The sequence below is a fragment of the Mus caroli genome, chromosome 6 (assembly GCF_900094665.2).
Source record: "Mus caroli chromosome 6, CAROLI_EIJ_v1.1, whole genome shotgun sequence".
Taxonomy (NCBI): domain Eukaryota; kingdom Metazoa; phylum Chordata; class Mammalia; order Rodentia; family Muridae; genus Mus; species Mus caroli.
The window spans coordinates 94,918,040-94,930,973 of NC_034575.1; the positions used below are offsets into that span (position 1 = coordinate 94,918,040).

The 12,934-nt window shown below is 45.6% G+C and overlaps 1 protein-coding gene across 18 annotated transcripts in view; it reads right to left on the minus strand.

Annotated features, from left to right (window-relative positions):
- The window catches only part of Foxp1 (forkhead box P1), a 601,333-nt gene that overhangs the window by 77,512 nt on the left and 510,887 nt on the right, over positions 1-12,934 (minus strand). For 12 of the 18 annotated variants that reach the window (XM_029478343.1, XM_029478345.1, XM_029478340.1 and 9 more), the window contains 3 exons: positions 12,419-12,556; positions 11,319-11,408; positions 5,758-5,911 (listed from right to left, as the gene is read on the minus strand). In XM_029478343.1, the coding sequence (XP_029334203.1) occupies positions 5,758-5,911; positions 11,319-11,408; positions 12,419-12,556 (382 nt within the window). The remainder of the gene's footprint in view (positions 1-5,757; positions 5,912-11,318; positions 11,409-12,418; positions 12,557-12,934) is intronic. The other 6 variants (XM_029478353.1, XM_029478349.1, XM_029478348.1 and 3 more) reach the window with 1 other exon arrangement.

Sequence of the window (12,934 nt, forward strand, 5' to 3'; positions counted from 1 at the left end):
GAACAGCAGAGGAGGGAGACAGCTTCCTCTTGAGGAGGAAAAGCAACCACACACCCTGTATACCACAAGGCAACTCTGCCTCAGAACGCTACGTCTGGACTGCAGTTCACTGTATCCGTCAACTGGAACACAGCTCTCCTAGAAAGCCGGCCATCTTCTGGTTAGATAGCAACAGCCGAAGCAGGCATGTTTCTTACCAAACCAAAATGTACCGGATTGAAAAGAGAAGGCTGTGCGCATTATATTCATTTGGAACACATAATAAAAAAAAAATGCCAAGGTCTAAATTTAATTTATTTTTGTCATTTAGAATACAATGGCTAGATAATCATCTCAACGTGATCAGCCAAACATCTTTACTTTGCTAAACTGTTAAAGATTTTAATTATGCTAGCATTGGAGAGCACTGGCCTAATGAGGCGACGGACTCCAGAGAATCCGAGTGGTTAAGAACTGTGAAATGAGTCTGATAGGATTTTTTTATATTCACCGTGGATCGTTTGCATATCAAAGAGGAGTAAATTATTGCACAGCAGACCAATAACCTTCCCCGCCTTTCTAAGAGGAGCAGTAACAAAAACAGTTGGTCTCTCTGAGCAGTGCTCCGGGAAAATGTTCAAATGCTCAAGTATTTGCAATTAATATATATTATAAAGGAAGCTAAAAATAATGCATTGAGTGGTCAGAGATCCTTCAAACGCATCCTCGACAGCTGAGTGGATTTCCTTCTCCCTTCATAAAAATCAAATGCCAATTATATTTTGATGGATTTTGTCCCAAATGAGCATTTAGTTATTACGCATATTCAATTAATCCTTGTGCCCTGAAATCAAACCTTGAGGCAAATTAAACAAAGGGAAAGGTCAGGACACGATCCTGGGTCCGGTGGTGCTGCGTCTGAGCCGTTATTTTCAAACACCTTTCAAAGTGACGGGGAGGATGTGCCCATAGCTAGCAGGTCTGCCACTGTGATCCGCACACTCACAATTACCCGTAAACAGAGCTGACCCTCAGACCACAGACCATCTTTTACTCAAGTGAAACAATGGGGGGTGTGGGTGGGGAGACAGGCTGGTCTGTGCATGAGGGTGTATTGAGAGGAGACACATACAAGTTAACATCTACTTGCATTTTCTAGTGAGTAAACACAGGGAGAGAAATGGCCACCTATTTTCGACTCAGACTAATTGATTTCTGGGTCAAACGCAAAGGAAAAGCCTTGGGTCTCCCAACAGCTGGCCTTGTCACCTTTCTCCTTCTGAGAAAAGCAGGCTTCTGAGGCTATACCAGAGGGACAGCACTTCCCTGGCAAACCAAGACCAAGACAAATGGGTTCAGCACTTGTTACTCCTGCACAGTGAGTGCACTGGTGGGCTTCTGATCTTCTTTTACTCCAATAGGTTGGCAGATCGGGCTCGCCATCCACACGGACTCGGTAGAAAGAGGGACTCATGAGCAACAGCAGGTACTTTGGGGCCAGGTGTCACTGGGTTCATTAGGCTTGGAGGCATTCTCAATGGATGGCAGAGGTGGTCGATTCAACTCCTCAGGACTACTGGCCACCCCAGAATGCCTACACCTCATGGCAGAGTCCAGGCAGATAGCAGCCAAGCTGCTTACCCATCAGACGACAGGAATGCTCCACTTTCAGAAACCATGTGACTCTTCCAGCACAGTACAGTGAGACTACCAAGTTAGACAAATCCATTACTTGGTATATGACCAAGTGTGTACAGTTTACACTTTAAAAAAGTAAAGGATTGTAACAACAGGAATGGGACAGCTCTGCATGAAACTACAGGTGTAAAGGAGAGTCAAACAAGAAATGAAATTGGATGAGAACAGACAGGTTTGTTATGGCAAACAGGAGACTCTAAGGCAGTTCTCAACCTGTGGGTCGTGACCCCTGACAGAGGGGTCAAATAATCCTCTTTACAGGGGTAGCCTAAGACAATCTGCATGTCAGCTACTTATGTTATGGTTCATAACACTATCAAAATTAGTTATGAAATAGCAACAAAACAATTTTATGGCTGGGGCTCACCACAACATGAGGAACTGTCTTAAGGGGGCTCCAGTATTAGAACGGCTGAAAACAACTACTCTGGAATAATCCGAAAAGAAAACATTCGACCATAAAATCTCCAGGGAGGGAAGGCCTTTAAAATATCATTCAATATGCCTATACTTTTGGATTTGCACACAGATTTGAAATAACTTGACAGGGCCGTGAAAGGGCGGCAGAAGAATCCTGATGGCTTTATTAGAGTCAGCAGTGCCAGCGCTTTCAAACACCTAACCCTTGGACCTCACTGCATTTCTTTTTTTTTTTCCTTCTTCTTTTCTTCCCTCCCAGGACAACCTGCCCCTTCATTATAAAAGAAAATGCAGGCACAGGTTTAAAAAATGTATGTTGTGGGGACAGTTGACAGATTACTGGTCGTGGAACTCAATTTTACAACCCCAGGTATCACTGGCTCCAAGACAGTTGATCAACCTTTTTTTGTCCTTGTACATCCGTACCCAGGTGACCATGTTCAAGCAAGCAGAAAGTTGATTTAAACCTCATAATGACATCAGTTTTAAGCCATCATCTCTCGGATAAAAAAAGAATTGTGTTGTAGCGCAACGTGACTGAAAGCTCTCCAGCCACTTTGCAGAGGAGATTGGGGAGACCAAAGGGAGCTTACAAAAGACAGCAGCAATGACTGCGGTCCACTTTATACCCAGCGTCTAATGCCAGCAAGGCACACATTTACATCCATGCCATCTTGGGTGCACATGCAGACTCCCCTTAGTCTTTTACAGAGGCTTCTTCCTAATGTTGCAGACGCTAATAGTTACAGCAGACGGCTAAGCGCATCCATCAGTGCCACAGCTAGTGAACTGCCTGTGGTGGCTCCCATGTGTTGCTGTGGCGATCACGCTGCACGCATCACCGTGCTCACGTCTTTTACATTACACAAGTGCTTGTCTTGCCACTGCCGATTTGCCCTCTTTTGGACAGCTTAACTGATGTACTGCAGCAATGAACCTCAGTGAGCAAACTTAATAGTGTAGGAGCGGTGGGAAAAGATGAGAGCCAGGGAGGGAGCCAGGGAGCGAGGCTTGAGTCCTCTGGTGGGTGTGGCAGAACAGCCTGCCATGTTTCCAACAATAAACCATAGGGTGTAATTAATGCAGGTTATGACATTATGGAAGCACAGAAACGCATTAGCCAACGTGTCCTTCCTTTGCCCTGGGCTCAGTTCCCACTCCTGCCCACTGGACGGCAATGGAAGCTATGCCTCTCAGATACGAAACAGCTCAGCAGACAGGGCAAGGGCAGGTGGGAGGGCAGGAGGAAGTGAAAGGAGGAAAGATCCTCGGTCTGAGCATTAAAAGCAAAGAAAACAACAACAAAACCCATAAGGGACAGATGTTGGGTGTGGCTGACTCCAGAGACAAAAACCTAAACAGACACACCCCACTGGCTCCACAAAGCACCAAAAACTTCGAGACAAACGACTACCTCTTCAGCAGCACAAAAGAGAGCCATTATTCTCACCCTGCTCCAGGAGGCAACGGAACCCAAAACTTTAGGAAGCTGTGGCTACCATCCATCCAGTGGCCACTACACAGACCCGCCACAGTAGGAAGGACTGCAGGCCCTAAGGACGGGGACTCTGCAGTATCACATGCAGTCATTTCTGTGTCTCTGTAGGATCCCACTGTGGACAGCAGGGTACATGGATGCTCAAAGCCCTCATATATAAAGGTGTAGCATAAACTGGATGGTGTGGTTCACATCTATAATCTCACCTGTTGTTCAGGGAACTGAGATCAGACTTGGAGGCCACCCTTGGGTTACAAAGTAAGAGTCTGGCTGGAAAGAAAGAAAGAAAGAAAGAAAGAAAGAAAGAAAGAAAGAAAGAAAGAAAGAAAGAAAGAAAGAAAGAAAGGGGGAAAGAAAGGAAAGGAAAAGAGAGGAGAGGATGGCGTGGTATTTGAAAGAACTCCTAAGTTTAAATTTAAAGAAGCCCCACCTGACTTATGGCACTTAACACTATGTGAATACTTAAACCACTGCCATGTAGTACCGTTGATGGAATAACAAGAAAATCACCTGTGCATGCCTGGCACAGGTATCAGTGTTGCTCCTTTTCTTTCTTTCCATGTGTACTTGGTAGTCTGAGAATATGCACTGCGAAGGCATGGACAGGGACAAGGCCTGTAAACAGTCACGACATACCTACATCCTCCCTCCTGCTTCCACAGGTCTCCTAAGAACACCTACAGATTCCCTTAGCCTTGGATGGCTGCAGCTTTTCAAGATATCTACTATCAATACTTTGCAAGGCTGGTTAAATATACTGCTTTCCAGGAGCACTCAGGTTGGATTGCCAGCACCCATAAAGGCAGCTCACAACCATCCTTAACTCCATTTCCAGAGAACCTGATGCCCTCTCCTGGCCTCCACAGGTACTGCATACACAATGGTGCACAGACACATATGCATGCAAAATATCCATAAATAATTAAACAAACAAAAACAACAAAACCCCCACCAAAACTCCTTGATATTTGTCAAGGAATCGAAGTTTAAAAAAAAAATAACTGGAAATGAATGGGTAACTAATGAACTCAAAATCAGCAGAAAAAAAAAAAAGGTAAAAAGAAACAGAAACAAAACAAACAAACAAAAACACACACACTAATTTTTAGAATTCAGATTGATTTTTTTTTTTTTTTTGGTTTTTCGAGACAGGGTTTCTCTGTATAGCCCTGGCTGTCCTGGAACTCACTTTGTAGACCAGGCGGCTGGCCTCGAACTCAGAAATCCGCCTGCCTCTGCCTCCCGAGTGCTGGGATTAAAGGCGTGCGCCACCACGCCCGGCTTCAGATTGATTTTTAACATCCCTGGTGAAAATAAAATTGATAGTGTGCCTGAATATTAAAAAATGGTACTTAGAAAGCTAAAGAAATGTCTCAGCAGTTAAGAGCACTGGCTGCTGTTTCAGAGGACCTGGGTTCAATTCCTAGCACCCACATGGCAGATTACAACTGTCTGTAACTCCAGACCCAGGGCATCTGACACCGTCTTCTGGCCTCAACAGCCATCAGGCACACACATGCAGGCAAAACACCAATACAAATAAAAACACAAAAATAAAGTTTTTAAATGGTGTTTCTATAAAATATTTGTAATGTTTAAACAAGGAGCTGGGCATCATGACACACACCCATACTTCAATGACTCAGGAGGTGGAGGCAGGATTTAAAGTTCCAGGTTAGCCTGAGCTATGTCAGAGACCCTATAAGAGAGGGAAAGAAGGAGAGGGAGAGGAGAGAGAAAGAGAAGGGGTGCGTTGCAGAGACAGAGAGGAAGGAGGGAAGAAGAAAAGAACTTCTCGTGTTGTAAAACATGCTTTAACATGATTACATAGTATGCTTCAAGAACATTCAGAACTGAAATGCCAAAGGACTGCAATGAAATGTTCAGTGAGGGTGCAGAACATTTGATTCCCTTTTCCCAACACTGCAGCAGGGTCCCTGTGAGCATTCAGATCCCTGACCCTTCCTCTGACACCAACAGGCTCTGCAAGGGCCGTCTGCCTTACTGTCCGGTGGTTAATGCCTCTCTGTGCATGTTTCAGGTCCGTAAATCCCTGCATGCCAAGCAGGTAGAGATCAAGAGTCACCCCATCCCCTCCACCAGCCCTCTCCACAGAGCTGCCTCCCGTGTAATCCCCTGCCCCTGCAGCGCCGAGTGCTTACCTTGAGCGAGGGGTTGGAGGGGAAGGGCAGGCTGCCCCGGCTGAATTGTTAGGAGGCCTTGGCGCTGGAGAGACAGGAGGTGCTGCTGCTGCAGCTGCTGCATCTGGAGAAGCTGCTGCTGGAAAGCCAACTGCTGGGTAGCCACCTGCTGCTGCTGCAAGAAACAGTGAGGGGCAGGAATGAGCCGGGCAATCGCCGGGAAGGGTCAGAGTGTGCATGTGCGTGCTTTAAAACCCACCACCATCTTCCATAATCTGAGGGCTGCCACCTTAGCTTGGGGGGGGGGGTGTGGGGGAGGGGGCTCCGTGTCAAGGTTTCATAGGGACACAGTACCATGTCTGATGTAAGGCAAGGGTGTGTGGAGGTCTGTGTTAACTCTTCTGCTGCTCCCCCACACACACCACCCCCAGCAAAAAGGATTCCTCTGACAAGCCTGCTCCCCACCCCCGCCCCCGCCCCAACAACAGGAAAAGCATGAGTTCTGTAGTCAAGACATGAACTTTTGAGACTCTGAAATCCGTACTTATTCATAATAGAAAGGAAAGGACATCCTTCTCGTCTGGAGGGATTTGAACCCTGAACCCTTGAGGTGTAAAAGAACAAAGTGCCCCTCTCCCTGCCTGTACTAGCAAGGGCCTTTAACTAGTGCTTACTACTTCTGACATAAATAAATGAGAAAAAATCAGACCTTTGAAGAAGAAAAACTTCATCTAATATTGTTAATTAGCCATGACAAACGATGAAATAACATTGTAAATCTTTCATAGAAACAGCCACTAGATTTTAATTACGCACATTCATAATTTAGCAAACAACATCATACTCCACCATGAGTGTTTAATGTGAACAGGCGCTCCGAGCTTTGGATCCTTAAGTTGGCTTGAGTTTCAACCTCAGGTTGTCCCATGTCCCCCGCCCACTTTGTTCTCGGAAAGGGGGGACTTTATGATATGATAAATATCTCTGTTGACTGCACAATGACAGGAGGAAAACTTTTGTTGTGTAAAACATCAATACATCATTCTTGTGTTTAGCAGGCTTTGCCCCAGCCAAAAAAAAATTAATGTAGATTTCCTCAGTAATTATCTGAGTGATAGAAAGATAATACGGTGCAGGAATACAATAAATAGAAGGAAATTATCTAATATCCTTAATCTGCTAGGAATCGTATCGAGGTGGAGGTCTTGGCTACGTTATGGCTAACAATTAGAAAGAAAAAATTAACCCTCTCCTAGCTGAATTCCCCCCCAACACACACACACACACACACACATCTTTAAGGAACACACAAGAGCTCTTAATTTTGAATATTATTCCAAAGGTCAGTGATGTCTTGGCAAGAAGATGATGGCCCAGTGTTTTGAGAGCCTGCCTGCTCTGCTCAATAACAATACTTTACAAACAACTGCATTCACTTAACCGAACACATGACCTTGATCTGATATGGCCATAAAATGGTGTGTGCACCAAGACCTTCTGATGCAAAGTTCAAAGGAAGAGAAAAATGGTGGTTTCCTTTTGGCCTCTGTGTAGTTTATTTTACAGGAAAAAAAAAAAGGAAAAAAGAAAAAAAGCCATCGTCCTCATATTAGTAACCAATTTCAGACTTACCACCACGCCACTGAGAAAGTTAATTGAGTTTCACTCCAAAAAAAACAAATTCTATACCACCGACAACAAAAATTTAAATAAATTTAAATGAAAAGCCAGTGCTTTCATTTTAAGAACAGCATGCAGAAAATGATCCAATTGTTCTCACCCCTTCCCAAGTTACCACATTAATGTGAAACCCAGTGATGGTTATATTCATGTCAAAAGGATTTTTTCACTTCTTCAACAGATATTAACTCATGACATTAAAGAAGAGGGACACAGTCAAAGACTGGGGAATTAGCCACTAGTGAGGTCGAACATAAAGGGGGGATGAAGGCTGGGGAGGGTGCTTCCTGTCTTACTGTAAGTGAGTGTTTAAAAACTGTGTATTTATATAAAGTGACTGATGCCATTTTCTGCTGTCTGTGGCCATCCCTAGGCAAGTGCCCATGAAAGCTGTCCGTATTTGAAAAGCCAGGATATAAAAGTATACAAGGCCCATTGTCCAAAGAAGAATTTAAAAGCAACACTGGTTGCCAAACTGTGCTCCCCACCCAGTTACCAAACACAGGATACGAGTCCGTTTGTTTACCTCTCACAGTTGAATGCATACAAAAAAGGTCTCTGCACAGTCCCTGACAGGTCAGCAGTCAGTGCTAAAATGCTCAAATGCTCTGATAAACCTTTCGTTTCAGGTCCCCTCCCTAGAGCTGCAGTCAAAGGTCTGTTTTCCTTTCTTTGGCTACTCCCTACTGCCTAACATAAACTGTCATAACTGCCCAGGACAAACGGCCCTTTTAAAACAATCAGCTCTGCCACCTCATCACACAGGATGGCACCCCTACCCCCACCCCCCACACATACCCGGCTTGATTTTAAAGTGAATTCTGCCATCTACTTTCCCAACTGCCCTGAGTCCAGGACCCAGGAGCTGTCCCTTCCATTGTGTACTACACCTCTGACACCATCAGCTAACAGCTATCTCCAAAGGAGCATCTTGGGTCTGGTTCAGTGTGACTTCCAACTTCCCAAGGAGGTGTCATATACAACTTTAAGAAAAAGTATATGTAATGTGCTCTGGCTATGGGACCAGACTTAAGCAAACAACAACAACAACAACGGGGTTGCGGGGGACAGGAGAGGAGGTACCTGGCTGTAGAAAATGATGAGCGGCTAATGACAGCTCGTTCCGTAAAGGAATAAGACACTTGCTCCATCTGCAGATGTCTATGTTCAAACCTTGTCAAAATTATCAATTACCACCAGGCCATACCACACAGCTGCTACCAAGTGACTCTTCCACTACAGCACAGAAGGACCATCAGATGCACGATGATTTGGGGACAGGAGCCCTTGACATCTCAGAGGAGCAGAATCTCCCAATCCCTAGTGTAATAGTCCAGGGCATTATGAACACACAGGGAAACCCAAGGACACTACTGCTCTGACTACACTTGCTGCCTTCCTCTAGGTAAGTTATGGCCACGGATCACCAAACCATGGGTCCCAGCAAGCCCAGTGTCCTCAAGATGAAAACAACAACAACAACAAAAACAAAAGCAAAAAACAGGCAATAAAAATAAAAACCACCCACTACAATGCTTCCCTCTTTGCCCGTGGACACAATATGCTCAGTTAGCCAGCACTCTCTGCGCAAGCTCAGATGTCAGTCTTATGTTTGTTTCCCCTTCCCGACAACAGCACTTTGGGAACTCTTCTGCGGGGGAACTTCCCCACTCCATGTCTTTCTGGAGCCCTCAGAGCTCGCCTGAACTTTCATGTCTTCCCAGCACGCAATGTGCTTCCCAAACGCTGTCTACAAGACCAAATAAGAGGTTAATCGTCAGTGGCGATGGGAAGGAAGAAGGCAGCCCCTGGTAACTGATAAGAGTGGCCCTGGCAGCCCTTTTTTAGTGTGTCTTCAAATGGAGAGTTAAAGATCTTTAAAAAACTAAATTTTGATGCCTTTGAAAAGAAAGAAGCACAAAATAACAACAGGGGGTTATTGCCTGCAAGCCACGGGGGAGAAACTCTATAATTCTTCTTCTCCCTTTTGAAGGCTGTGAGAAATCTGATTCAAAAAAGCCACGGCAGACGGGGAAACCTCTTGAGGCTGCAACCATTTCCTGTGATCATGCATAATGTGCTTCAAAAGTGGGTTTTTACCAATTCTGTTGATCAATTGCGCCTCCTTCCTAGCCCTTCTTTTTTCTGCTGTGTTTACATCTGATGTGACTCAGTGACAAGCACTGTCTGAGACTGTGAAACAGGCCTGTCATGTTGATTTATGGGCGCATCAAACCCCAACTTGTCCAAACTGAAGCTCGCAGTTCATTAATTAGAGAGTTGTGACTTTGAAGTCAGCTTTCAGACTGTGGTTTTTAACATTTGGCTTAATTTATATGCTCTTGAATGTGGATCTCTAAGGGAAAAAACTGAAATTCCCTCCTTGTCTTTGAACTTCTTTTGACCGCACAATAATCATTTCTTTGTCCAGAGTGATGCCTGCAATCCCAGAGTCATTAAGGCGCATTGAACTGCCACTGATGAGTAAGCCCGGCTGAATTAGAAAAACAGCCAGGAAAACAAAGCTGAGAGCCTTCTGCGGGGTGATATCTCACAATTACATGCCTTCCCTCCCCGTGCCATTTCCATTTTAATTACTGTTAGTCCTTTAGATTTACATTTTAGACACTTTTTAATCTGCTCCCTTTTTTATTAGAGCAGCGCCCGGTAGCGAGCCAGAGCCACGGCCCTTAAGGTTGTGTCAGCATTTTCATTAATATGCCTCCTCCCCTTTACCCCAAAACTGCCCCTGCTCCGTAGGGGGTTTACAAGCAGCCTGCTAAACAGGACTCCCGGGTGGGGAAACTTGGCAGAGCATAGAGAGCGTGTAAAGGGAGGAGCCGGCATGGGGAGAGAAACCTGGGTGACTCCCATGTGGAAAACCAGCAGCCATCCTCCTCCTATGAGGGACAGGGATGTGGAGGCAGTCACCTGGCAAGACTCCCTCCACAGAGCAAACGTGGCTGCTCAGGGCTGCCAGGAAAGCCAAGAAGATAGGATGCTATGCACGGTATGATGTATTTTGTTGTTGCAAAGGAGGGATACTTAAGGCAAAGCTTTGGACCACTGGGTAACTGTGGAGGGCTGGGAGGAGATCCTAATACCTAGGCACAGTGGCACTCAAGGGCTCTCAGAAGTGACAGCACCCCCAGACTCATGGCAACCTATAGAAGATGAGGTGGGAACTCCTGCCTGGGAAGGTCCCATGGTGTATGGGTCTACAAGGGTCACCTGCATGGGCAGAGCAGCCAAATGCAATCAATTAGAAACACTGCAAAGAACTGTGGGACACAGAAGTAAATACAGTGTGGGGGGTGGGCGGTGGGGGGTTGCTGTTGTTCAGCTTTGTTTTGCTAAGTACAGGTGAGTCCCCTGACTTTAACTCATGCACATGTGTTAGGCAATTAGGACACGCTCAACATGCAAGAGGCTGGATGAAGATATTGTTTAATCACATTGTAAACGCCTTGCTTGTCTAACCTCACAAGAAGGTAGCTGGCCAATGGAGAAGGCCATTGCCACCTTCCCAAATGCTTGGGTTCATAAGGCAAACAAACCAACCAACAAACAAACCAATAATTAAATGATGAAACCCATTAAGTGTGCATCCTTTTTCAACTCTGTCCCTCCCCAGCCCAGCTGTACGCCGGTCCTCAGTTCTATCAAAGGAGGACAGAAGACTGCTCAGGGCACTGTCCCCACAGCAGAGGTGCACAGCCATGGTTAATGTAAGGAATCGAGAAATCTTAGCACCAACAGGACAATAACTCTCGGTCTGAAAGCCGAGAACCGATAGAGTCAGCTGAGTTGGGCGATTATTTAAAAGATGAATGACAGTTTAATAGCCACTAGATAGTCCCCCGAGATCTGTGGTCTGAAAGTAAAATATGTATCATCCGTACCTCTTTCGGCTGTTTTCCAGCATGTTGCTGTTGGAGAAGTTGAAGCTGCAACTGTTCCTGTTGTTTTTTATAAAATTCTTGAAGCTGCTGCTACAAGAGAGAGAGGAGGGGACGGTAAGTAACGGAAGACGGCGACCCACTGTCCCTCTCCGTGCCATGCACAAACTGTGATATGAAAAATAGCATCCTTTTATCTGGAATGGCCTGACCTTTTACTTTGAAACCCGACAATAAATTCCACACGCACTGACTATTCTTGGCATTAAGGTCTGAGAAGTAATCTCAAAAATGAACTGATGAAAAACATACCATTTTCTACACAAATTAATTAAAATAAAGCAAGGGATGACCTTTGATTGTACAACAAAGCTGAGGTGCCCTTGCAGGCTCTGCTCGGCCTCTAGCTCAGGCTTTCTAAATTATGGGAGGTGGGGCAAGGAGGGTCCCACACTTGGATGCTTCAACATGTTGGGAACGTCCTCCAAGCCCTAGCCTCATCGAGTTATATGGTAGTGACTTCTTTCCCTATAGTGTCTATCTGTTGGATTTAGGTTGCTTCTTCAGTCTGAGTCTTATGTCCCTGAGACACAAGGATAGCCACAAGTGTATCTGAGCATCAACGTGTGTGGAGAAAGTAAACTCTGCCTGGAAATTTATGGACTCCAAAATACTTCTTTCCATATCTAAGGAAAAAAAAACGTTAAAGGTAAGCTTTGGGGTTGAACTAGGGGCTTCAAGAGCTGTTAACATAGACTTGCTTCCAATGTACACCTCGTGCCGCTTTGGTTCATGCCACTTAGAAGCTCTTGGCTTACCAAAATAAAAGACCAAAAAGCTCTCTAAGCCTGAAAGATATTTTTTTACTAAGTCTTATTCCAGCCCTAATCTCAGTCCATGGGACAGTCTCCAGGCCGGAGCCCTAGACATGTGGCATCATTCCAGTCCTTCAGGGGCGTGGACACCACGCTTATCATCCAGGAACCAGGTGGGATTCTGTCCCATGTAGCCTGCCATGTTCATTCTCCAACAGGGAAAGCAACTGGATAGGTGGAGGGGAAGTGCGGACTGAGTGGCAGGGCTCTGGGTGGGGAGACAATTACCTGTTGAAGCATGAGGGCCTGCTGCTGCTGGAGGAGAACCTGGAGCTGCTGGGGGCTCAGCACCTGCTGCTGGAGGATCTGCTGCATTTGTTGAGGAGTGATAACCTGAGGTGTCATCATAGCCACTGACACGGGAACCTACAACAGTAACGAGGTGTCAGTAGGAATCGAGGAAGCCACACAGCCCCAGCCTCACAGGTTCAGCCTTCTTCAAAAAAACGACTTTCCCATGTATGGATGGCAAAGAGATACAAGCACAGACCCTATGCAAACCCTTGTGCCATTATCAGTATCAGTTTTATGGTGATGTTGTCAGGTATCCAACCCAGGGCATCACAGATGCTGGGCAAGTCAAGAGATGTAAGAGAAGACCTTGCAGCCAGGATGGGTTCTGGCCAACCTTACGAGCAGAGCAGGAAGCACACCTTAACAAATGTTACCAGGATTAGGGACAGAGCCATCCTGGTTCTCATTAAAATGAGCTGTTAAGAAGTTAACCCACACTTCTGTTTGTTT